Below are 26857 nucleotides of genomic sequence, written 5' to 3' on the forward strand. Positions count from 1 at the left end.
GAAGCATTAAGATATTTGAAAAGTACTGCGAACCTTGTGAAATCTTGTAAATAAATTAATTATAGCTATATTTAAGGTATACCTTTACTCAGATGACCAAAAATTCCACTGATAAGAACGAAAAACCACCTATTGCAAATTGTACACCTATGATTCTTGTGTTAAATTTTCATTTCAAATAACTAGGTCAATGATCACGTTTTCATGCTAAGGGCCCCTGAATATTTCTCGGGAAATACCTCAATTTTTCACACTATGACCCTTTTTTCTTCACTCACAAAATATTACAAGCAACAAAACTCTTTAAATAATGAAATATTATAGCAATGGAACAGAGTTGCTCCATATAAAGAAATGAGTAGAGTTTTGGTCATAAAGGTTATAATTATTACAGTCCGTATTTCCTCTGTCATATTTATTTTTTTTCCCTATATCTAATCAAATATTGCAAAAATCTGACTGACAAGAACTCTTAATTATTTATAGCCTCTGGTTACATTTGTTATCCTCATTTTCATGGTATTAATATTATATTGCGTCAATGATCAAATTATTGAGATATGTTGACTTCAGTGGTTTTTGTACATGTTTTTCAATTTCTTTATTTCATAGCATTCTTTTATTTGAAATAATTTATGAGCTTAAGCACAAATCAAATTTGAAAAATGATGTCTTAAAATACATGTAACCTTTACTTTGTGATTTATATTGCAAGAAATAAAAATTTTGAAAAAATGAAAAATTACAAATTTAGTCCGAATTCCCTCTGCATAGCAATACATTGAGTTTTGTTCATGTATATTTTCTTTAAGTACTAACATATTAAATTTTTAAATTGATATTGAGATAAAACTTAGTTATTTCATCCATTTAGAACAATATTTGATTCAATATATCATACTTTATAAAATTTCCTCTCTGATTTCTGAAACCTGAGTAAACGTCATCCTTAATGTAGTTTACCAGCAAAAGATTCAACCTGTCGTCCAACAAATTAAATTTTAGCAATTAAAATAAGGAATCTATATAGGTTCAAGCAGTTTTTACAAACTACATATTGTGTTGAAAATGATTTTAAATTAAATTAAGATTTTAACCTGCTTATGCCCTTGCAATATTGGAATTTATCGATGACCTCTAAACTTCAAGACTTTTAGTATAATTGCAAAAATCATATGACGTCGACATCACGTGACAGGTCTAAACCTAAAACCTCATTACATATTTTGATATCAATAAAGTCCTGAAAAAGGAATTGACCTTCTTATAAAGTATGCATTTTTTATCTTCAAAAATCGCCGATATTTCCATTTGTAACCTTAACTGTGCTGCGTAATGAACCTTTTTTACATAAAAAAAAAATTCAGAATAAAGCGTTAAATCTTAAGAATATATATTTATAATAATAAGGCAGATATATAAAACACAAGAGTACAGAAAATAATGGAATTAAATAATCTGTTTTTGAACAAAGTTGTAGATTTCAACTAGATTTTCCTCCATATACGTACATGTTGTAACTGATAAAGCTCACTGCTTTCGCTATGACATTGTACATCACTTGTTTAGCAATGATTTGGCTGTTGTTTCTTTTTAGCCGGGCTTATTGCTCAAAGAGCAATTGCCGGCTTATGTGATCCTGTTCAAGGCAGGATGTTAACCCCATAGTCGCCATTTCTAAGTTACATGCAAAAATATAGTTCTTACTCTCAACCGCTTTTGAGATAATACAAACGCTAAATAAAGCAACAAAAATAAAACTATCTATAAAAAATAAACATTACTAGTGATGACTTTGAAAACTTCATAAGTCAAAGAACATAGTTCATTAACGTAAGGACTTTTGATAATCAGGTATTTCCGTAGTTCTCTACGCATACGAGATAAAGCAGGAGAGGCATCCAGACTGGCCTGTTTGTTTACATTCACCTGCGGTACAAGATTAATTCTGATTCTGACAAAATCGGACCGTGGTATAAGGATTGAAAAACTCACTGTCAGTGTCTTATCATTTATATTGATAGTTTTGAAATACATTTTCATCAGAATATAAACGTGATTCATGTAAGAAATCCATTCTACTCTGTAAATGAGCCCGGCTCTCTGTACTTCTGAGTACTTTGATTTTCTACTTAAAACAACCCTTCTTGGTTTACGTATAATAAATCCGTTCCTTTAATTTGTTTTCACTTTTTACAATATCGGATGTTTAGTCTATTTTTAAATCGTTTTAAAGATATGGGTCATATTATAAAGAAACTTGTAAATTTCGTCCCTAGAATTTTAGTACAAAATCATAAAAAGATGGTGTAAATAGCCTCCTTAAGACCAAAAAAAAAAATTCCCAATTTTTAAGAAATATTTAAGCTGCTAAAATCTTATTTGTCTAAGACATCATGATAGTATTTTGTGATCAAAGGGTATTTAATTAGAAAACAAATATCTTTATTAAATAAAGAATTACAGAGTGGTAAAATTTTAGTCTTAGTCGTAAGATTTATTGTGAAAAAGTCACTGATCATCATTTTATTGACTTATACAAAATACTTGTCAGTATCTAATTTGACACACATTACTAAGGCTAAATGCCCTCTCTATTCACATGCATAATTCTACAACTAAGCTTTCTATAAATTGTGCATTTTCCCTGTTCATATTGTCTAAAATTCAATTATTAGTATAGTCAATTTAAGTTAAGTGTTAAGTTTTGCAGTACCTCACCATCTTTTTCGACTGATGCACCCAGGGTAAAAAAAAGCCGCCGATGTGTGATTAATCAATTGATATTATCAACATTGACATGGAAATATTTGTTGCACGAGAAACCAATCAGGGAATCAAATAAAGTTCCTGTCGTAAAGTTTGTGGCTAGGAGGCGTGTACTATTTACCTTGAGCGCAGCAGCCATAATAGGTTGTGACAAAATGCAAAACTTCACACCTAAAATTACTAATAAAAATATCTTGTTTGTAGCATGCGTTAAATATGAAGGTGAACAAGATCACATGGTTCCTCATAATGTGCTGACTCTGGTCCAGATATTTTTGACATTTGCCAGTGAACATGGCCTTTCCATTTCATGTATACTATAAAGATGAAGTAGGCAGATATACCAGTAATGCAAAGCAGACTTAAAACTACAATCAGATATAATAACGGACTTTCTTTCCCATCTGTTGTGTAATTTGTTGTGATATTATAGCTCACAGATGAGTAGTTGGTAACAGAACCTTTTGCACTGTGAGTAAAATTGTCAGGTAAAGTGTTATTTTTTTCAAACGCAGCTCCTTTTGTAGATGTAAGGTCATCAAATATTGTTGAATCTTAAAAAGAAATGAAATGTATATTTTTAAAAAAAATATTTCAAAATAATAATAAAAAAAAAAGTCAAATATGTTGTATATAAAACTCATATTTTCATAATCGCACCTCGCACATAACCTCGGACGTCAACGGTGATCTACCATCTTGCTAATTCAGTCATGTGATCTTGTTCAATTTTTTTTCAAATGTCATACATTTGAAATCAAAGTTATTTTGTGGCACACTCAACAGATTTTTCTTGCTTTTGAAGTCTACTAAGATGAAGTTGTAATCAAAACTTGTTTACAATAAGGAATTGCACAAGTTAAGAAACATTTTCGAAAAACGTTATGCAGAGCAAAATATAAATTGAGTAATAAGGCAGTTTCCCGCGGAGAAATTTAAGGATCTTTTGCGTATTCCTCCACGTATCACATCCGAGGTTTGAATGGAGCGCTGCATTTCATTTCCGGAAATATGCATAGCATTTCCGACATTTTATGTTTTCATTTCCGACATTTTTTGTTTTCATTTCCGACATAATTTTGTTTTTATTTCCGGAATTTACATGTGCGGTAATTCAATGTTTTCTAAGTAAGTGAAAATGAAATTTTAAGAGTATTTATTACAAAATATTTAAAAATAAAATTAAAAAACATCTACACATTTATGCATACATGTAGCACTAAATCTAGGTAAAATAATTCAACGAGCATAAACTTTTTCACTACGAAAGTCTACAAGGGTCAAATTAGAAAATGAAGGAAAAAAATTAAGTCGTGATAATAACTTCTTATCTCGTAATAACGACCTTCTTAGGTCGTAATAAAGACTTTTAATCTCGTAATAACGACTTTCTCAAGTCTTAATAACGAACTTTGTATCTCGTAATGGAGTTTTATGAAGAGAGTTACTTTTACATTTGACAACTGACTTTTACATTTTAGTGATTGGAGTTTGTCTATGTTAAAATTGTAAAAGTCATTCGTCAATTGTAAAAGTCAGTCTCTTCATAAAACTCCATTAACGACCTATTATATCGTTATTACAACTTTCATAAGTCGTAATAACGACTTTTTATTTCGTAAAAACGACTTTCTTAACTCATTATAATGACTTTCTTAATTCGTAATAACGACTTTTTATCTCGTTATTACGACTTTCTTAATGCGTTATAACGACTTTATATCTCGATAATAGATTTCAATGCTTTATTTATGATTTTTTTTCTACATTAAATTTCCATAAGTAAGGTATTCAAATCTGTTACTAAAAGTACTACATATGAATTTGAAAAATGTCGGAAATGAAAACATAAAAAATGTCGGAAATGAAAACATAAAAAAAAATGTCGGAATTTAAAAGTTGATAAATACCAAAAATTCCGGAAATGAAATGCAGCCGAATGGAGCTTGGCGGAGTCAGCCGAGGATTGCCGATTGGCATGTATACTTGAGCTGTCATGCTAGGGAGAGTGTCATTAACGTTACACCTTGTTTGAATCGGCATATTATAATGTTTCTGAAACATGTGTAAAAACGCGCTATAATCTATCTTTTAATCTTTTAAATCCGAATATTTTAAATAACTTTGCTTTTTTACTTTTATTTAAATTCAGCGTGTTCAAAATATTACGAAACTAATAGATGTTTGACACTTACTGTATTTTATACCTCTGGATAGAAGTGGAATTCATCATATGTGCATGAAAAATTTTTGACCAGGTTATTAATGAGTATTTATTTGTTAATGAGATCTTTTGTGGTTACACGTATCTGTAAGAGGAGTTCACCTCCGTGGATCTTGCTTGGGAAAAATATTTTATAGCTTTGTATTAAAGCATAGGACAATACTTCGTGAAAAATACCCTCAAATTTGTCGGTAAGTTGAGGTTATTGTGAAATATCTTGTACCAGTGAAATAGTATAAATTTTCCCAAGCACATTTCGAGTTCGCAAGGATACGTCGAGATTATTTTCATGACAAAAATTTAATAAAAATTGTGTAACATGTAATCAGCTGCGCCGAAGTTATTTATGTGAAACTTTTCATGAAACTAAAAATGACCGTCACGTGATCATCAAGGTCATTTGATATTTTATCAAATATGTTTATATATAGTCTAGAGAACTCTCTATATAAATAGCCCGTTTCTGAGTTTGTAATTCACGAATAAAATTAAAAGTCGACAATTGCAATTCAGTGTTCATTTTTTAGCGCGTTTAAAGCTTCAGAAGGCCTTAACAATACGGCGTCTGGATGTTATGAGAGAAAACCTGCCCTTCACATCCTTGCCTCAGGGGATATAATATAAACAAACTTGAATTCATAATGCTTCCACATTAAAATATGTATCATGACTGTTGTTTTTAAGAGGGTTTCACGGATATTCTTTATATCCCTGTATTAACTTTTGGCTGTCTGTGTGGCGCTACTTTGGACCCAAATGTCATGATTTTAGCAATCTTAAATCTTTATTTATTATGGAAATTCTAAATTTTTTGCCACCTTTGCAAGATAATTTTTTTTCCCAAAATATTTATACATCTTAAAAAAGTGTAATAACTTATTACTCTAATCTAAGGGTTTGTGATTTAAAAAAAAAATGTATGAATCCGCCTTCCTTGTAAACACTTTCCTTTAGTGTACGTTTACATGTAACATATCAGCACTTTCTTGTTCTTGAGAAAAAAAGTTTTGAATATTATTTTTCCACAGAACCAAATGCGGCATAATGCATATCTTTTTCCCCACAAATGTCAAATTTGAAAAAAATCATGGAATGTGCTCATATTTATTGTATGAGAAATATAAACTAACATATCATATTATAGTTCAAAAGTAGTTTCTTGACAATTTCTGTTTTTATGACTCACAAACTAGTTCGATTTTATATCATATTGTAGAAAGAATACAAAATATACAAAATTTCAGCAAATTTAGCTTTAAAATTTATAGAGCGCAAGTTTGCTCAGGAGCAATATTTACATATTTCATTGACATTATCATTCTACATATGACATCAAAATATTGAGTCTAATCAGATCTTCGTTCAGTTACTTTTTCTAAAGAAATCGACGTAAAATATACATTTGTTTTGTACAGATCATGACAATTTTAGATTTACGTCATTTTTGTGACGTCTTTTCAAACATGTGACGTCATTGCTAATGAAAATATTCAGTGTTCTGAAGTCAGCATATATTCCCCTGATTAAGAACATAATTAAATATTTCTCCGTCAAAGTTTGATTTTGGCAAATATTGGTTATTACCGAAGTTCTTTCCTATTCAAAACAATCGCCTATTATGATATCTTCTCATCCTTGCAATCAGGATTTGAACAAACTTGAATTTGATCTCTGCTAAGATACTTTCCCTTACATACGAGTATGAGTTATCAGGAATTTTGGCCCTAGGTATATGTTTATTGAAACATTGCATTTTCTTTATCCCTATGTAACACGTATTGCCTATGTGGCAACAACAAAACCAATGGGTCTTGTTTTTATATAAAAAAAAAAGAAGTATCTATATTATTAAGGAAAATTTCATTTAAATTTCATTATTCAGGTCAACTGTTTCTTGATTAGATTTCGAGGACACTCAACTTATTAAATCGTTTCAATTTAATTTTCTTGATTATCCTTCCCTTTATTGGATTTGTCATTTATTTGACAAAAATTGAATGCCCTTTACTTAAGGATTTAGTGTGGAATGGTTGCTTAAAATTGGCCCAGTGTTTTAGGAGAAGACGTCTTAAATGCATTTGAGATAATAGGCGTACAGACAGGCAGATGACGAACGATATGTGATCAGAAAACCTATTTGAAAATGTTCGCTTAGGTAAGCTGAGAATATAAACTTACATGCAACTGTTAAAGATTGAACATAAATTATCTATGTATCTCCTGTTTGTTGTCGTCACATAATAATTGATTTTGTGGTCAAATTTGCAATGTTTGGGTTTTGTACAGTGCTTAGATTATACAGAATACCTGTTAACAGTTGGCATCCTATTTGAAAATCACAATTGGATTCATTGCACTGACATTCCTGCAGACAGTCCATTCCGTAATATGGATATTTACACATTTTCCCACAATTTCTTCCTACATAGCCTCCTGTACATGCTAACAAAATGACAAAAAAAAAAAATCAAAATATAGATATCAATTTAACATCTGATTATTTAATGGACTTTGCCATTTGAAAAGAAATGTTTGCTAAAATTATATATATTTATGAAAAATAAAAACAATAAATAAATAAATAAATGATGTACGGTCTTATTCAATGTGATTTGCACCAAAAACATATAAATTACTAAGTACATCTGATTTTACAAAAAAATCTTTGAAAATTTTAAAATGTAATAAGCAGTACATGTACAAAAATCTCGATTATAGGTATTTTAAGAAAGATTTGGTCCAGCGTTCATGTAATTGTATGAGTTTCTTTATACATGAGAAAAAAAGATATTAATTACAATTACACTACACAATGATTCGAAAATTAGAGAACCATGCCTTATCACTATCCACATAACATTTAAACATGATAAGAAGTCATAACTTACGTTTACATTGTTGATCATCCGGGTCCCAATACGTGTTTGAACAACAGCCATGTTCCATCCTGGTGACGGAATTATAGAATTATCAAAACAAAATATTTCTGTTAATAAATTAAGAGCATACACAAATGCATCAAAATGATACAATTAGTTTCATAGATGCAGAATATTTTAACATTCTAATATGTAGGTGTAATACTCTCAAATCCGGGTTCTTTAAAACACAGTATTTTTTGAAAAACAAACATCAACCATCAATAAAAATACACAGCAAAATAAAATCAACTGGTGCTTCCATTAAAATTTAACTCGATCTTTCCGATCATGTTCGATTCCATTCGATTTTGCTTTTTGCGCCGAATAAGAGACGTCACAAATGCTTTGGTACAAATGTAGGCATTGACACAAGAAGAATTCTCCTTACTCGTCCACCGAATAAAATTTTTTTTTAAAATTTAAGGCCAATCACATTCATTCTCTTTATGAGGGAAAAAATTTCCAATGGGATGTATAACAACATGCAATCAATCAATGTTGAAATTATGTCTTTCATACTTTTTTTCTTATTCCATTTCATTTAGTTTGTAATTAAGGTTCCATTGCATGTATTAATAAATATTAAAGGAATTGTAATTTTAATTGTATTTTTTTTATTGATTTCCTTTTTGAATTGTAATTGTGAACATATATCAATAAAACATGTTTTAATGTAATGCTACATGTACTCATTTAAAAAGTGATTTTTCCCGACTGTTGCTCATGTACATCAAAGAAAATGGCAGCGTTTGCTCCATGATCGGAAGGTTGTGAGTACGAATTTCAGCCGCAAATGACCTACGTGGATGAAAAAAGGGTTACGTAACAACTTTTCCTTTGTTATTCACTCGGCACTCTGATGGAAAAATTGCGAATCCTCCGGGTGAGACCTTATAAAGAAGAAGATACAGTTTCAATACAAAGTAAGCCCGATATTTTTCTAAAATATAAAAGTGATATAAGAAAACAAAATTCATTATTTCTAAATCGTAGAAATTCCCTGCAGCAAGAATATACAAATCGTTTTTCTTATATGACTTCCTTAATGCTAATTGTGACGTCATTAACTTGTGCATTTTCCCGTATTTTCTTAAAAAGTTGCAGAAGACATCAATTTTCAGTGGAATTTTCTTTCAGAAAGCTTACTCTGCCACAATCCCCGGAAATATTTTGAGATATGTGATTTTTCATAACAGTTTACACAATATATCCAAAAATTAAAGTGGGCGACGGTGGCAGACACTATTTTCTGAAGGAAAATAAGTACAGAAATGAGTCATTTTGAGGCTTTTCTGCATGAAACTTAGAAATTCACCAAATTAATGACGTCATACTACCAGAAAGGACCTCATTCATGCCATATTCTTTCATGATTGATCATTTTCATCCACTCAACTATTGTTAAAGCCAATATCGTAACTTTTTAAGACCATTCAATTTTTAGGGCACATTAAAGCCCAATCTGTATCTTCTTCTTGGGGTCCCGCGTCATGGAAAGCGTTAGCACGATAAAGACCCCTACCTACTCAATGGCCTCCAGTGCCGAGTATTAGGTCAAAATTTGAAGCCTTAATCAGTATACTTTGGTGACGTCTCTATACGAGTGAAAATTTTTCGAATGTGATGTAAACATCATACATTTAATCAATCAAAGGGAATGCTAATGTTTGTGGCTGAGCGGGGCGGGTATCAAAGGAGAGTGAAGTAATGAGACGTGATTCTTATGTTATGAAAGTACATCGATCTTCACCAATATCAACTCCCCATCCCTCCAAAAGAACAGCTTATCGCCTATATGTTTAATTGATTTTCATATGATGTTAAACAGATGTATTTCATACATTTTAACACTGATGCATGTTATTACATATGATAAATAATACTTTGTCAATGAGTCCATTCTGAAATTCAATTTTTATAGGTACCTGAACACATATATATCGTACATGTAGTATAAAAAAACAAAATGAATACTAAATTATAGTAAATTCCACATGGAACGAATCGTGATTGGGTTACTAAGCACGCTTGCAAAAGCACTTCCGCATGAGAAGAAAAACGTTCTAGCTGTGGTTTTCAACTCAGTATCGACGTTCAATAAATCTACAAGATTTGCTTCTATCCATAAGTTGACTGGATATATTCCAACGACAAACAAAAAATACATGATACGGTCTGTCAAATCTACTTCATATTTGAGGTTTTACTTAGTGTTGGCGATCAACTACAGTATAATAGTTATTTATCAAAATGTATGAAAAATGTGGTTTTTGCACCCTCTATTTATGAAACAATAATTCAACATCACCTGCATTTGATGTATACTTCCAGCGCATTGAAAACGACCAGTTTCTAAACAGAGTCAACCTTCTGACAAAGAGATTGATGTTACAAGTATTGCATAAATTTCAAATTAAATTCTTCTTGTATGAAATTGTTTGTAAACAGAATCCATCCTTGGGTCTGTTTTGCTCAACAGATTCGAGTTCATATCATTCACAAGGACATTTCTTTTATACAAGATGTAACATTCTTCGATTTTTAAACATAGTTTATTGTGTAATAATTATTACAAAGGGATTTATTACAAGTTTTATCAACCTGGTCTAGTAAAACTTTTCCTTGCTAATTTAAATATCTCAATTTAAATATGGAGTACTCCTTGTACCGGATTAATACGTAAATCCCACTACAGGTGAAATTGCTTGACAGGGATGCTCTTTCTTCCTAACCAGGTGCTGTGCTTTATATTTGCTCTATTAAGCATTCATTTTGTCTCTCATATTTTTTTTTAGAATTATCACTGTTTTTTATTTTTGTATTTCTATTTGACTGTAATCCTGAACCATGTTATTTCCTAATATATACTTTACATCTATAGATTCCAATTGTGGTCTCCTTTCCTGATAAAGTTAAATATTTCCTTGTGCATAATGTGTTCAAAGTAGTTAATGATTTTCAACTAATATGTTACTATCTCCATTGAAAGATTGATCAGAGTAGTAAAATGTATGAGACTGACGATGTCAAGTTATTACTGGGGAAAAGGTGCTGCAGTTCTATCAATACGATCTCAACCAGATATCCTTTGAGGATCCTTCAGGGTTCATGCATAACGCCAACCGACATGTATCAATTGATTTTCTAATGCTTTCGAATGGTTTTTTGGTTCTTTACTAAAATTTTAATTATATTAAGTAGATATTGGAATATATTGAGTAAAATGTATAGGGAAAAAAATCTGAGAAACTCTTGACACTTTGTTTTTGACGTTACACAGTCATTGGGAGTGTTCTGTGGTTAAGAACCATGTTGATTTTAAAAATGAAGTAAATTATTTGTATTAAATCGAATGGAATATAACATCAATTACACATAAACAAAACAAATTTATTTTTTTCGAGCAACACTCTTACATTATCATTGTCATATTATTCATAATTCTTTTGCAATTTTTGATGCATTCTAAACATTTACAATTCACACTCCTGAACAATTACTTACGAACTACAGGGACCGTTTTGTTTTCCAGACCTAGATACATTAACAATAGCAATGCAGAACAAAATAATACGTATCACATTGTACATGTCCATCCACCAAAATTCATCCAGTCATTGAAAATATTATTACATGTTTATAAGGTTTATTTTTTTAACTTCCTCAATTTAATTAGGATGTCATTACAATTTAACTATATGTGAAGGAAAACATTCCGATGAAGTAAAAAACGTTAATATATATTATGTCCTTAGAATGTTCATTTAAAAGCAATTTCACTCTAATTGTTATTGATTAAAATTTATAACAAGATAACGAAAATGACACAAATAGCAAATCATTAAGACACCCTTAACAGAGTTTAATGTACATGTATTCACAAGTGACAACGGACATATTTAACACAAATCAATTTCCTCATACATATTAGAGTTTTTTTATGCTGCAAAATGCATAAAAAGAGAATTTTATATATTACATCATGTATACATATTCACTTAAAACTTTCTTTATACATTTGCTTTTTAATACAGTACAATTATTCTAGAGTCAAAGTATTTTCTCTTTGTCACCTTAACAAACCCTACGGTGTGAGATACAGTGGAGATAAGCTGCAGATCTGGATCCTGTAAGGAAAATAATATGCAATTTACCTTATAAATTTTCTGCTGACCATTCGGGAGAGTTTCTCAATTTAATTTTAGCATCGGTTACTCAATTTAACCTCGATCTTTTATTGTATGCAAATTGTTTTAATATCGTGAAAATTATACATGTACATGTACCTGCATGCAAACCCTTTATATATGTAGTTGTCTATTAATACAAATGAATAAACTCGCTTATTCTGAATTTTCTGCCATCCGGCAAACACAAAAACAAGTGATTTAATTTGTCTATATGTAGAGACTAGATTACCTTTTGGGAGATGATTTAAATATACAATTAAATTAAATTCTGTCCTAAAGTGTTGAGTAATAGTTAGTTCATTGATCAAATCTTGAAATTCGAACATTTCTCACAAACCTTCCACACAAAATGTTGCACCGTGAATTATTTATCTTTTTGCATTAAAGGATCTGTAGCGTTATGATCAAGGACAAGAATATCAATTCATGATATCACATTTCTGCAACTAGGTGTAGATATGTTTATAGTCATCAAAATTGCTCTAAATTATGTATCACACGTCATGTATTGTCCATGTATACAGTCATACATTAATAGCATTTTCTGTAAGCATTTAAACTCTTATATAGGGAGTGTGGCACGCATGGTCTTGGATTTTTATGAAACTTGTCACACATTCCTATATTGATGTATGAAACTTAAAATCATAATAAAATGGTTGCTATTGCCCATGGTTACCATGGCAACCAAATACATTTTTCATGGCCTAAAAACCGCTAAATTTTTATGAAAAATGACCCTTTTTGGACTTAATAAAAGTCTTTAATAGAACAAGATATTGACATGACTCTGCCTTTTTGCTTAAATACACCATTTTATAGTTCTTTAGACAATTGTTAGTTTTGCAGCAACTTTACCTTAAAGAAAAAATATCCCCCCGTTTTAAAGTAGGGTTTTGCGGAGGGGAAATTGTAGATTTTAGGCTATTTTTAAAAGCCTGGTATAAATTTTTGCGGACAGTTGGGAAAAAATAAATACATTGGTTTGAAAGTCCATATATAGTTCTACTATAAACTATAAAGAACCACTTGGTATTCATATTTAGTTTTCATGTTACCATGGTTACAAACTTATGCTTTTTTTTAAAAAATCATAGAAAAGTACAATACGTAGATACAATCAGGATCCATACAATTGCTTGTGTATTTTAAAATGGATTAAAAGAAATTAAGATATATGGTAAACAATAGCAAAAACAAAGAGAAAAAAAATCTATTTTCATGACTTAGGGTCAAAAGTCAAGGTCAATTTGGCAGATTTAGATAGATATTTAAGGAAACTTAAGATTCTTTCTGTGTCATACATGTAACTAATACTTGTGTTTTAAACAACAAATGAAGAAATAAAATTACAGTTCTGGTCAAGAATAATTAGCATCATTTGAATGTGTGCACATATGGACAGAAGTTCAAAGCTCAAGGTCACAGTGGTATATGAAGAACTACGCACACTAACTCTTAATTCCCGCCTCCATTTTGCAACCATTTTATTCAATATTAATGGCAATTTAGCCATAAAATCTTTGTTTAATTCAAAAAACATTTTAATCGTATTTGATTCATCATTTTAATACAAGTGCTAAATAGTACATTATCCATTATTTCAACTCTTGAAATAAGGGGAGGGGGGGGAAGGAGATGATGATATTTTCCATTGAAATCGGACTTTCAAGCATCACCATATTTTGAAAAAAATCTTGGATTTAATTAAATGTTCCGTATATTTTTTCTCATGTTTTCTGCAAATAAGTAAAACATATATATGTATTAATAAAATACACCGTTTTAGCTGTAAATGACTTTAAAAGTGGGAGAAAATAGACATTTATTTTCGATTTTTGTCTATTAAAATATGCCCCCCCTGTCTGTTTTAACATTTTATTATCATGGGATATCTTAAGATCTACGATCTTTTTCAAATTGAGTTTATGTATCACTACTCGCTTTGGCGTAAAAAGACACCTATTTATTTCTAGGTCAAAAGGTCAAGGTAAAAAAAACAGTGTATGCAAACCTCTCATTTCCAAGCGATATCTTAAAAAGCATTTAGGTAAGCTTTTTTTTTTTTACATCATAACCCCCTATGGTCCCGCCAAACCCTTTTTAAGTGTCCCATCCCCTACCCCCACCACCCTCCGACACCCCCCTCCCACTTCTCTTAAGGTATTCAATGTATAACGAAGGGATTTTGACTGATTTCAGATAATTTTAAACTAGTTAAAAGCACATTGTTAGATAACGATTAAAGTGAAATGAACCAAATTCACAAGCCTTATAATTAGTAAGGAGAAGGTCATTTTGCACATCAAAAGTTTTTGAAGAGTTATCTGCCCTTGATGAAAAGAAGAAAATTTTTGATTTCACAAAATTTCTGCGGTAAATAATTTATTTTATTTCATATTTTAATAAAGAGTGGGTTTATGCATATTTTCAACAAGAGATTTGTTTGAAATTCAAATTACTTTTTACAATATCTTACAAAAACATGCGCTGCCCATAGACTTCAATGTAAATTTCAAGGTGAAATTAATTGGACAATAATCAAAATTTTGTAAATTCCTTTGGTTGAAAATTTTCCTTTGATAACATTTTCAAAATACTACCATGATTAAAACTATCAGACCATTCATTTTTTAGGTACAAAATATGGTCGTTATACATTGAATACCTTAATCTACACAAGTTAATATCTCCTTATGCAGGGGACACATATTCTTTGAAAAAGCTTGTTAATAATTGCAGTTATACTCGGGTATTCGGAATACTACTGGTACATGTAAATGTTGTATCCTGACCTCTATCCCGAACATAAAATGTATTTTATTGAAACTAGTATTACATTCTCCCATTAGCTTAATGTGAAAATGCTTATAAGTACGGTTTTCAGGTTTTATTGATGTAAAGGAAGGCAATTAAGAATCTTGAATGACTATGCACTTTCTATATTGAGTGCAAGACTTGTTGTACGTAGAGAATTGTGCTACAAGCATGTAAAGACACTTTTTTGTTGTTATAGTAAACTACTCCTTGCTCCTAAATGTACATTTTAAAAACCATATTTAACAATCTGAACTTTTCAAGTAACAGTCAAAATGTGTTTTCAGTGACTTTTTTTCAGAGAAGTTGACAGAAAAAAATTAATTTACTTTGCAACATCATTCTTAAAGAAATTAGATGGTAAAATATTTTAACTCAAATATGTCTGGGTCTACGCAAAAGATCCGCTATTTCCAAATTTTAATTAATAATAATCTGTTGAAAAAATCTGCTTGGGGGGGGGGGGGGAGGGCTATATGCTATAAGGTTAAATCATATCTGAGTCCAGGGAAATTATAAACCGATAACTTTTAATTTGATTCACAGACAATTTGTATTTCTATGCAACTCCCCCAATCATCAAAAGTATATTTCTGCCTGGTGAACAAAACATTTTATACTTGTTTATCCTGTTTAAAAACTACATAATATGACTGCGTGGGTTAGGGGACAACCTTTGATCCAGAATGGGGGAGGGTCAACTTTAAGGTTTATTTTCATGGACATTGGACACTAGGTAGCCCTCAAATAAAAGCTCGTAAATTTTTACATTGGTTAAAATTTTCGATGACATGCCAGATTTCCTTTGCAGAAAAGACTTCCTCAATCACATATCAGCGAAAGAAAATAAAAAAAAACATATTTCAACACATTCGATGTAATAGTACAGATTTTTTCACGTTTCAGGAACACTATATTTACCTCCTTTAAACGTTAATCAAAGAATGACCAATGATAAAAATGTGTGTTCCTTAACATACTGACAGCATATATTAAGAGTTGTTTTTAGTTGCCTGTCTTTAAGTGATGCAAAGTCACACAATTAACCAACAACAAGTGTACACCAAAAATTCAAAATCTATGAGTTTTCATCTCTTGATGCATCAATTGTGCAAGTTTGGTTTACATAAGCCTTATAATTTCATGGAAATAAACCCGTGGCCTGTTTTACAAAAGAAACTACGACTTAGATAAAACATTTTAGTTTATTGTACACTTCTATGAAATAGATGTTTCTGTTAGAAATTGCTAGCAAAAGAATTCTTTTCAAAAACATTAAGCAATTTTTAAATCAACGTAAAAGGGAAAGTTATCAGCAGAATAAACTTTTTGTCTTATTTGTACATGTGTAAGTTCTTTTATGAAATGAGCCGCTGGTCCATTACTTTTACGTGGTCCATTATCTGGAAAATATAAGTCAAATTCAACATCCGAAGCAAGTTCATTAGTGTGAATCCTAAGATGTTTAATTTATGCAAGTTTGATCATCATAGGGTTCATAGATTCTTGGAAATGAAACCAGCATAAAAAACAGTTTACTCATTCCGGAAATGTTAGTCGGATTCAGCATCCGAAGCAAGTCTGGTAGTATGAATCCTAAGATGTACCATCCATACAAGTTTGGCCATCATAGGACCCTTAGTATTTTGAAATGAAACCTGCACCCAGAAATTTTACCTGTTCACTAAACCAGTAAATGTAAGTCAGATTCAGCATCCGAAGCAATTCTGGTAGTTTCCATCCTAAGATGTTTCATCCATGCACTTATGGTCTTGACAGTGCTCATAGTTACTTGGACATGACACCTTCGCCACAAACTGCAGCAAAAATGTTGACCCTCTCCAAAATATTAACCTGGTCACCCCCTTGGTAAAATTGCAGCATCTGAAACTTTTACTGGTACAATGAAACACACTAGAAGTATATTCGATGCATGTCTAATCAATATAGAACATAGAAGTACTTAAAAAGAAAGCTGCTCCATAAAACTTAACCTTTGTCTGTGACGCCGACGCAGATGGTTTCACATAAACTCCCCAACTTCGTTGAGGTCAGCTAAAAATACTAATCAAGGCGTCCGTTTTTGTGTCAGTGCTCTCCTCTGCATAAGTTATGAGTTTGACTGAAAGAATTTTACACGGCTCAATCATATCCAGTTACATTACATACAATCCAAAGTTATCATAGATTTAAACATCACCTAATGGCATGTGGTATATTTGATACAGACGGTGTTTGTAAACGAATATTTCCTATTTTAGCTGACGCATATTGATAAGCGTAGGTAAAATACCTATATGGTTCGGGTTAGGCGTTTTGAAAGAATGACTCATAGGTTTAAATCTCAGGTAAATATAAATAAAGTACACCATTTAGAAATTATATATGAAAAGATCTATCTATATATAAACCTCTTTTAATATTTCATTATGTTAGCCTTTTAAACTATAGCTACTTAGAGTGTACATATTCCCATAATCTATCCCTTTATATCTGTAGTATAATTCCATACAAATAACACAGTATAACAAAAAAAAACACACACACTTAATCGGATTCATTTTCATCTTTGAGGAGTTCCCAATGTTTACTGACATATCTCATACGATTTCATACAAGCATGAACTAGGTAGCCCTCAAATAAAAGCTCGTAAAATTTTACATTGGTTATAATTTTCGGCGACCTCCCAGATTTCCTTTGCAGATAAAAAAAATCAACAAATTCAAAGTAAAAGTAGGGATTTTTTCCGCGTTTCAGGAACACTGTATTCACTTCCTTAACACATAAATTAAAAACTACCGATAAATTTAGATGTGTATTCCTATAACATATAGATAGTCTATATTTAGAGTTGTTTTTAGTTACGAATATCGAAAAAGAAAGCGACGCATGACTATACTCAATTTGCAGTATTACTGGATGCGTAATACATATATTTGTAACGTTACATGTCTTTTTGACATGCGTAGGCTATCAATTGCGTAATCACTGAACATTTAAAAAGGCATGATTGGAAAATCATCCATTTAAAGTTTGTCAGCACCTAGTCTAATTAGGTATGAAATGTTCACCATTTATTTTTCTCCACATGTTTTATAATATTGAAAGTCTCATGTAGTAACATATTACAAAGTAATTCAAAGTAAGAAAAAAAGGAAATTTAAAGAAGAATTTGTTTTATTTCGTTATCAACTATGTTATTTGATCTATATTTGTGATTGAATTTTAGTTTTATTTTTTTAATCAAATTCGAATGAACTGGTTAAAATGTTTATATAAAAAGGGTGTGTATTTTAATTTCTACAAAGCAAGGTGTCCATCATAGTATGAAAAGAGGGTGTAACCATTACTCTGAATTTCTAACATGCACAATATGCTTTCTATTGATGACTGCCATTCTATGTGAAAGTCTTGTTAGAAATGAAGGGAAGGAAAGAAAAAGACGTGGACAACAGGTACAATTGATCAATATAGACAAACAGCAAACGATAATCAAAACAATTTCTTAATTACATGTAGAACACGTTATTTTTGTCATTATACCTCGAGAAAAAAGATTATGTTCTTCATGAAATACTATTGATGATAAATCTCATTTCTCTCTTCTAGCTTGAATATACAAATAAGGAATGTATTTATAAAAGCTATGTTAAACAATCGTTCCCAATTCTACCCCAAATCACCTACACAGAAACTTGAATATATACTAAAATCTGAAGTTATACCGGCTGTTTGCACTTTTATAAAACTAAATCATTAGAGTTGAGACATAGAAGGTCCACACCGATGTAACATTTATGGGATTAATTTCTATATGAATATTGTAAATATAATTCATTGTTCTCATTCATTTTATTTTTTTTTATGTATTGCTTAACTCAAATGGGTGTAATATGCAATAAAAATTATTATTTTTTATATCCACAACTTTTCCACTAATAAAAGTAACTCTCACAATATGAAAAGCCTTTTCGTTGCTTGTTCTTGTTACTTGAAACACTAGTGAAGACACGAAAACTTGAGTTGAGTGAAAATGTCATTTATTGACAAAAGTGAAAAAAAAACAGATAAATATACAATATTACATACAATCATGTAAATTATAGCTGGGATAATGCCTAATAATGATTAGTTTCAACCTAGATATGATATATTGCGACTTAGTGCTTATCCCCGCTAATGTTATATAATGATTACCAAGTTTGTGTAACAAGAAGGTGGCGTAAACAAAGAGGCCACAAAAAATTATTATTTTTTATTAATATAGTTTGTATTCAAGTGTTCATATGTATATTGGATTTTTTGTTCTTCCGTTTCAGAGGCTATCATGTTCAGTGTCTTCCGACACAATAGTCCAGAGATTGTGTCCTAACGATACGGAAACCCGTAATACACGTGCAAAAGAACTTGGTTGTGAAAATATCACTAACCATTGTAAAGATTCTAAAGATTTTGTTTACCATTGTGTTTTGAATGAGTGGGGTAACGGCTCTTTAGAAATATGTGCACCGTCAACAAAAATTATAGGTTTGTATTCCGTTGATAATTTTAATCACAACAATTTAAAGAGAAATTAATCATTTACATGGAATTTAAATCATTTTTTAAACAAATATAGATAAGATTTACCATCTTATTAATAAAAGATACTATTCAAGGACATTGCTTTTTTGTCCCGTTTAATTATATATCATCATTAAAACAGTTAATCTTACAATAATTGGACTTTCTATAGATGTATATTTGGTTTTTGTTACAGGACAATTTTGTGCAGAATTTAATTTAGGCGGAGCTATAGTTCAGGAACACCACAAAACAAATAGAACCTGCACTTCTTGTCCTTTTGTTTATAACTCAACTGAGAGTTTTCGTTGTGAGTTTTTTTCACATTGTTTCTAGTTTTGTAGTTGAAACAGATTTGATTTGAAAATCTCTAGAACTTTTGAGCTTCTGATTGACAAAAGTTCAACAATAACAAATTTTGGGTTCAATTTTTCATTTTCGTTGAAGTTCCATTATGTATTTATTGCCTATACAATATATCAAATGTATGAGGACATTTCATTTCTTAAATTTTGGTTAAAAAAATATCTTTTAAAATCTCTCCCTCTTAAATTAATGGTTTATATTTAACAAAAGAAAAAGGTGTGACTGAACTGCTAAATTCTTATGTCTTTTTTTTTTATAGACAATGAATGCTTCAAAGGACTTCCATCAACACCTACAGGTTCCACAAAACAAAATAAGCTTCCTATGTCAATAGATCAATGGATCGGGTAAGGGTACTTTAGTTTTATAATAAATGCTTTAAATTTTTGAAAAGATGTATGCCTAAGATAAAAATTTATCTTCAAAGACCCATCGTTTTACTTGGTCTTATTTCCATCATCGCTACAACAATCTTTTGTGTGGTGAGGAAAAGAATTACATCACAGAAACAACACATTCCATTGTCAGGCATGAAAGACAACCAGGATGAGTTTGATATGGGAGACGAATAAAAAAGTTTAGAATGTGAAAACGAAGTTTTTAAAATGAAACGAACATTCGTTTTAAAAAAAGTTGAATATTAATCAGCGATTTATGAAGAGATACTGCATCCTTTACATAAAATGAATAATTAATGCATACGCCAACATAGGACAGAAGTGAATCACAAGATCCGTTCCTTCGGTCTCTTGGCACACAGAAATGTCTACCCCGATATGTATACATGTACATCATACTGTTAATGATATATTATTCTCCGTATATTGGATGGATAAAAACCCACAAAGGCCAGATTTTATCACTTGTTGAAAAGCAGATGTTTCGTACCTCTTACCTCTTCCAAGCGGACTATGACATAGTTCTGTAAGCTTTGTATTTAAATTTCGAGGTATTTGTAGAGACGTGTATCTGAATCGAAATACCTTAATTGATAGAAATGTGCAATATTGTTGAGTGCCAATAGTTACTTTTGTTTAATTCAAGATCGATATGTTATATTGTGATACTTTTTAGGAATTTCTTCCTACATATGTTGGTATATACATGTACAGATTGTTTTTCTGTATTTTGCACATATTTGTATTGAGTCTACAGTTACTTTTTTCCTGACGTCTCGAAATGTCTACAAAGGACGTTTATTAATGTTCCGTATGTCAATTAAATTATGCAGATCGAAATCTCACAGATATATTTTTTTTGTTATCAATGATATTATGACATATTTGACATTACAAATCTAAATTATTTATAGTTTTTCTTTTACAAATATTAAAGTTATTACAAAATCATGATCTTGTATATACATTGTAACTAACTCTCACTCCCACACAGGCAACATTTATTCTCATAAAATTCACATAATTTTCATGTGAAACTTTTCGTTGGGAAAAGACGGGAAGGAAAAATTCATGGGATTATGAAATTATTTGAAATGATTTTCGCTTTAAAATATCACGCAATTACAGAAAAATTCACATGAAAGTTTAAGAAAAATCACGTGATCATATATAACAATGTTTACATGATACTTGCATAAAAAAATACAATTTTCTACAGTTAATTTTCAACTATAAAAGAAAGTAATTTGACTATCATGAAAACCAAATTTTCCTGATAAAACAAATGAAATCTAAGAAACATAAATCCTGAAGTGAAAAAATAATACAGTATGCATTACATTTATAATGAGTGAAGAAAATTTTATTCACAATCAATAAAGCCTCATTCCTATATTATTGACTTTTATAGGTCATAGTTATAAATCGGCAACAAATGATTATATAGAGCATATCGAAGTTGGCACATGGATTTGTTTAGTAATGTAAAAAATATAAATGAAAACGTTTTACCACCTTCTCATCGCTTAAGTAAATGGTTTTAGATGTATAAAATAACTTCAAATTTCAGAACAGTTTTTTAAGTAAATTTTAGAACCTGAGTCTTCTACCAAAATTTAGACTTTTTCATTTCAAATTCAATATATTGTCCTGAACAAATGTGAAGTGAAAAATTATATTTATTTTTTTAACATTTTATTATTCAACCTTTTCACTATTTCTATAATACATGTATGATTATAAATGATTAATTATCTTTTTACACGTACGAGTACATTACATTTTCTATATAATATCATTATACTATGACATTTTAACATTTGATTATTTAACCTTTTCTCTATTTCTATATGATTATACATATATTAATTAACTAATTGCTGATATGTCCAGACAGCTGCAAATGCATACACGTGTACTGGAGAACTGTTCCTTGTATTTACTGGTGATAATGTAATATATTACTGATGTAAGGTAGATAATTCAGATAATCATCACCATTGTCTAAATAGGCTACATTGTTAGTATTAATATCATATATATCTATATGTGTTTCATATTGTCGTACATATATGTTGTTGCGACATGTCTAGTCCTCGTGTTTGCTAACAAATCATGCTCATAGCATTTATATTATTTTTATGTCCCCAGTTGTAACCATTGGCGTCGGAAGCAAATTGAAAGTGTGGGGGGGGTAAGTATAAATGAAAATTTTGTACCTTCAAAAAAACCTGACAAGCAAATAAAAAAAAGGGAAATGTCCATTCCCCAAACACAAGAATCCGATTTCGTGGTGGGGGGTGGGGGGGGGGGTTGGATTGATCTTCAATACCAAAAAATTTCCAAACACCACTACTTTCCCTGTTCCTTTAACCTATACTAAGACGTACCTGTGAAAAGGGGGGAGCTTAACATACGAGGATATGTTCAATGTCTATACTATATATGTCTATACTATATGTCTATACTATATGTCTATACTATATATATATATATATATATATATATATATATATATATATATATATATATATATATATATATATATATATACATTACCTAACGGGGGCTTTAAAACTTGCTCTGACAGAAGATGTCTTCTTTGTAAGCACAGCACCGACATGGACAGTTTTGACAGCCCTGTTACAGGCCGCAGCTACAAAATACTAGGGAATTTGTCCTGTCATACTGACAACTGCATTTATCTCATCAGTTGCAAAGTTTGCTCCAAACAGTATATTGGTGAAACAGGAGATCTCCGCAGAAGAGTCAATAACCACCGTTCGACCATTAGGACCAAAAAACTCAATGAACCTGTTGGGGAACATTTCAACCCTGAGGGTCACAAATGGGAAGACATGACAGTAGTGGTGATTGACCATAACCCAAGATGGACAGACGCTCAGAGAAAAAGCAAGGAAAAGTTCTAGATGCACAGACTGAAGTCATTCCGCCCTAATGGCATTAACAAACTGAATGACTTCACCAGAATGAACGTAAACTAGACCCAATTCCTGAAGATACTAAACAGGATTATTCTCTCAATTTAGTGCTAACTCTACATTAATTTGCGTCACCAACTCTCGAACAACCCACATAACTATGAATTGTTTACGCCTTTGTTAATTATTTTTTCCCGATAATAAGTCCTAAATAATTTAGAAATTTATAATAGATCATAATTCATATTTTTAAAATATCCCTGCTTTTTTTCTTTTTTTTTTTTGATTATTCTTTATCATGTATAGTTACACCATATTGAGAGAATGAAACAATGTACGATTTACTGATTGTCGTAATTAATTAGCATAATTAATTCGTTCAATTATGTAAATCGCACTTCACCCGAGTATACCCGATAGACCGGACGTATTTCATAGCGGTCTGGATTTATTTCTTAAATTTCTTTAAAGTCCTATAATATTTCAAAATTTATAATAGATCATAATTCATATTTTAAAATATCCCTGCTGTATTATTTTTCTTTGATTATTCTTTATCAAGTATAGTTACGCCATATTGAGAGAACGAAACAATGTACGATTTACTGATTGTTGTAATTAATTAGCATAATTAATTCGTTCAATTATGTAAATCGCACTTCACCCGAGCATACCCGGACGTATTTCTTAGCGGTCCGGATTTCTTTCTTGAATTATAGTGTTTTTAAAAAAATTTCCAATTCAACTTGCAACTAAGTTTGTAAATATATAGTGTTTAGTAGTTTAGTAGTAGTGCTAGCTGCTTTTGTTTTTCTTTTTCCTTTGTTTTTATGACCTTTTAACTTTTTTCTTTGTCCTGAGGAAGGGACAGGGCGTCCCGAAAATTTGACAATTTTTATTGTTCGTGTCGTTGGTCATTTTAGTGCTTTTAATTTCCATCCGTGACCTTGTATCTACTTGGTGGATCCGACATTTAGGATATACAGTGTTGTTGGTTTTTTAGTGCTTTATATATCCTTTTTCGCCAACTGTATCTTCACAGATCCACCCGTATATCCATCATTTCTTTAGCTATATTTTCTGTTCTTTTCATTTATTTTTGGTTATATCTTTCGTCATTTTACGTTTTTTACTATTTAGTTTTTTTTCCAACCTTTGCTAATTAGTTCTTACCACTTTTCCCTTTCGAGTTTTACTCATGTACCATTCGTTTTTTTAAATTTTTGAATTCTTGCACGAGTTATCTACGAAATACGTTATAGTACAGAACAATCGTTCGTTGAATCTTCCGACTTCATACGACAAAAAACTTAAAAGTATTGTTATCATTTTGGCCATTATATTTTCCTTCAAATATGTCTTTTAAAGATAATTCAACATTCAAACTTCTAAAGAAAGAACACCAAAAATCTATAAAAACTGAACACCAGGTCTCCAATTTACAGACCTATTTAGAGTGTGACATTATACCGAAAGGCTTTCAGATAAATGTTACACCTAACATAGGGCCAATCTCCAAACGCTTCCAGGAACGCTGGGACGTTATTACAAGGAGATGTTCTAAACAATTGATGTCACTTTGTCTTTCTTGGGATATCCACAAGTTAGGACAATTGAAGAGTGAGATCAAGTCTTTAGAATCATCCCTCAACGATATCATGTCCCAGGCCGATCTTAACGAAGCCCATAATATTATAGACACCTATAATATGGCCCTAACCAACAAAGTCAACAAGACTCAAAAAAAGAAATTTCTCCGCGACAGTGTTCCACAGTCTAGGAACAACTGGTCAGAGGTCAGAGTTAACAAAACACGTAAACCCCGCTCGAGACGCTTCAAGCGCATTAAGACAATCGCGAGGGACGGACCCATACAAACTCCTGACGTCTGCCCAGTGCTCAATACATCTAGTGCTCCTCTCTCCGAATCGGAGACCTCACTTCTCTCAAAGGGGCTAAATTTCTGCCCCACGCCACATGAGGTCGACGAAAAACAAGTCAGAGAGGACACCCGAGCATTCTTCCGGAGACTTCGTTTGAAGGAGCACTTCTCTAGAAAAGACTCCGAAGCAAATTCATACGACTCTTCCAAGCCAGATTTACACGACCTAGAGGAACACAAACTCTATAAGCCCAAGAGTGCCTGGGAACCTACACCGGGCAAGTGCGGCGCGCTTGAGTCGTATATTGACGCCGTTGAGTTAGACATAGAGAAGCTCCTTTCAATACCAGACAAAACTCCCGACAATTTGAGTAAGGAGGAGAGATCTGCCTTACAATCATTAAAAAATCGGGATGACATTGTAATTAAGAAAGCAGACAAAGGCTCTACAGTTGTAGTAATGGATAAAGAGACTTACATGGCGGAGGCCCAACGACAACTCTCAGACGAACGTTTCTATAAGAAACTGGACTCTGACCCTACTAAAGAATTCTCCACCGCCATTACCAAAACTCTTGACGATATGTTTGAGAAAAATGAGATTGGTATCAACATCTATGAGACCTTAAATCCTATTGACTGTAGACCAGGACAATTCTATCTGCTTCCTAAAATACACAAAGAAGGCATGCCAGGTCGCCCCATAGTCAGCGCAATTGGACACCCCACGGAGAAAATTTCTGAATTCATTGATTTACATCTCCGTCCACACGTAGAAAGTTTGCCATCCTATCTTAAGGACACCACGGACTACCTTAACAAGACGCCCTCTACTGGCCTCCCAGATCATACCCTCCTCGTGACTATGGACGTCACACCTTTGTACACCAATATTCCGCACGATGAGGTAATCGAAGCCTGTAGAGAAGTCTGGGATAGTAGATCCATACTAGTTCTTTCTACCGAGTCCCTTGCTAAGCTCCTTGAACATGTTCTCAAGTTCAACAACTTCATGTTTAATGGAGAACATTACCTGCAAGTTAATGGCACTGCTATGGGTACGAAAATGGCACCGTCTTATGCCAATGTCTTCATGGGCAGACTGGAACGCAACTTGTTACTTCAAGCACCATTTAGGCCCCATAGCTGGTTGCGTTTCATTGACGATATAGAGATGAAGTGGGTGGAATGTCGCGAGAGCCTCAAGGCATTCATTACGTTTGCCAACACCTTTCATCAGTCAATCAAATTTACAGTAGACGTATCTAATTCGAAAAACGTATTCCTAGATACTACATCTACCCTGATTGACGGTGAAATCGAATTCAGTCTCCACACCAAACCCACAGACTCCCACCTATATCTTATGCCCACTAGCTGTCATCCCCCACACACTTTTAAGGGAGTGCCTAAGGGTCTAGCCACCAGAATTCGACGCATCTGTTCCTCCCCTGCCTTATATCAGGAGCAAAGTGGTCTTCTTAAGTCCCACTTATGCAAAAGAGGCTACAATGCCCGCACCGTACAAACAGCTATTGATGAGATGGCGGGATATGACAGGCAAAATCTATTACGCTACAAGGAGAAAGAAAATAGCGGCAGGGTCCCTCTGGTAAACACATACCATCCCGTCCTTAAGAACCTTAGCGGTATCCTTCAAAAGAACCTACCAATTCTCCATTCAAACAAACGAATGGCAGAGGTCTTTAAAGAACCCCCACTGGCTGCATACAGACGCCCAAGGAACCTAAAGGACATGGTAGTAAGAACCAGACTGGACAACC

General features: G+C 31.9%; 2 protein-coding genes across 6 annotated transcripts in view; one reads left to right on the forward strand and one right to left on the reverse strand.

The window, feature by feature from the left end:
* LOC134273507 (uncharacterized) overlaps nucleotides 1–26857 on the forward strand; it is a 48907-nt gene that overhangs the window by 20449 nt on the left and 1601 nt on the right. The window contains exons 1-6 of one of the 4 annotated variants that reach the window (XM_062755705.1): nucleotides 17890–17978; nucleotides 18231–18377; nucleotides 19242–19449; nucleotides 19682–19795; nucleotides 20111–20198; nucleotides 20279–20925. In XM_062755705.1, coding sequence (XP_062611689.1) covers nucleotides 18249–18377; nucleotides 19242–19449; nucleotides 19682–19795; nucleotides 20111–20198; nucleotides 20279–20423 — 684 coding nt within the window. In that variant the 5' untranslated portion in view covers nucleotides 17890–17978; nucleotides 18231–18248 and the 3' untranslated portion in view covers nucleotides 20424–20925. Of the gene's footprint in view, nucleotides 1–17889; nucleotides 17979–18230; nucleotides 18378–19241; nucleotides 19450–19681; nucleotides 19796–20110; nucleotides 20199–20278; nucleotides 20926–26857 lie in introns of those variants that run through there. The other 3 variants (XM_062755707.1, XM_062755706.1, XR_009993414.1) reach the window with 3 other exon arrangements.
* Nucleotides 1907–15781, reverse strand: LOC134273496 (uncharacterized). Of its 2 annotated transcripts, none has more exons than XM_062755695.1 (4): nucleotides 15691–15781; nucleotides 7882–7940; nucleotides 7301–7435; nucleotides 1907–3323 (listed from the first exon to the last, which is right to left on the reverse strand). In XM_062755695.1, coding segments are annotated over exons 1-4 (540 nt in total). In that variant the 5' UTR covers nucleotides 15693–15781; the 3' UTR covers nucleotides 1907–2979. The 2 variants fall into 2 exon arrangements, with proteins under 2 accessions (XP_062611679.1, XP_062611678.1); XM_062755694.1 differs by lacking the exon at nucleotides 15691–15781 and adding an exon at nucleotides 11419–11916.

The sequence above is a fragment of the Saccostrea cucullata genome, unplaced genomic scaffold, assembly GCF_032062105.1.
Source record: "Saccostrea cucullata isolate Sc308-1 unplaced genomic scaffold, CSIRO_AGI_Scuc_v1 ctg1311, whole genome shotgun sequence".
NCBI lineage: Eukaryota > Metazoa > Mollusca > Bivalvia > Ostreida > Ostreidae > Saccostrea > Saccostrea cuccullata.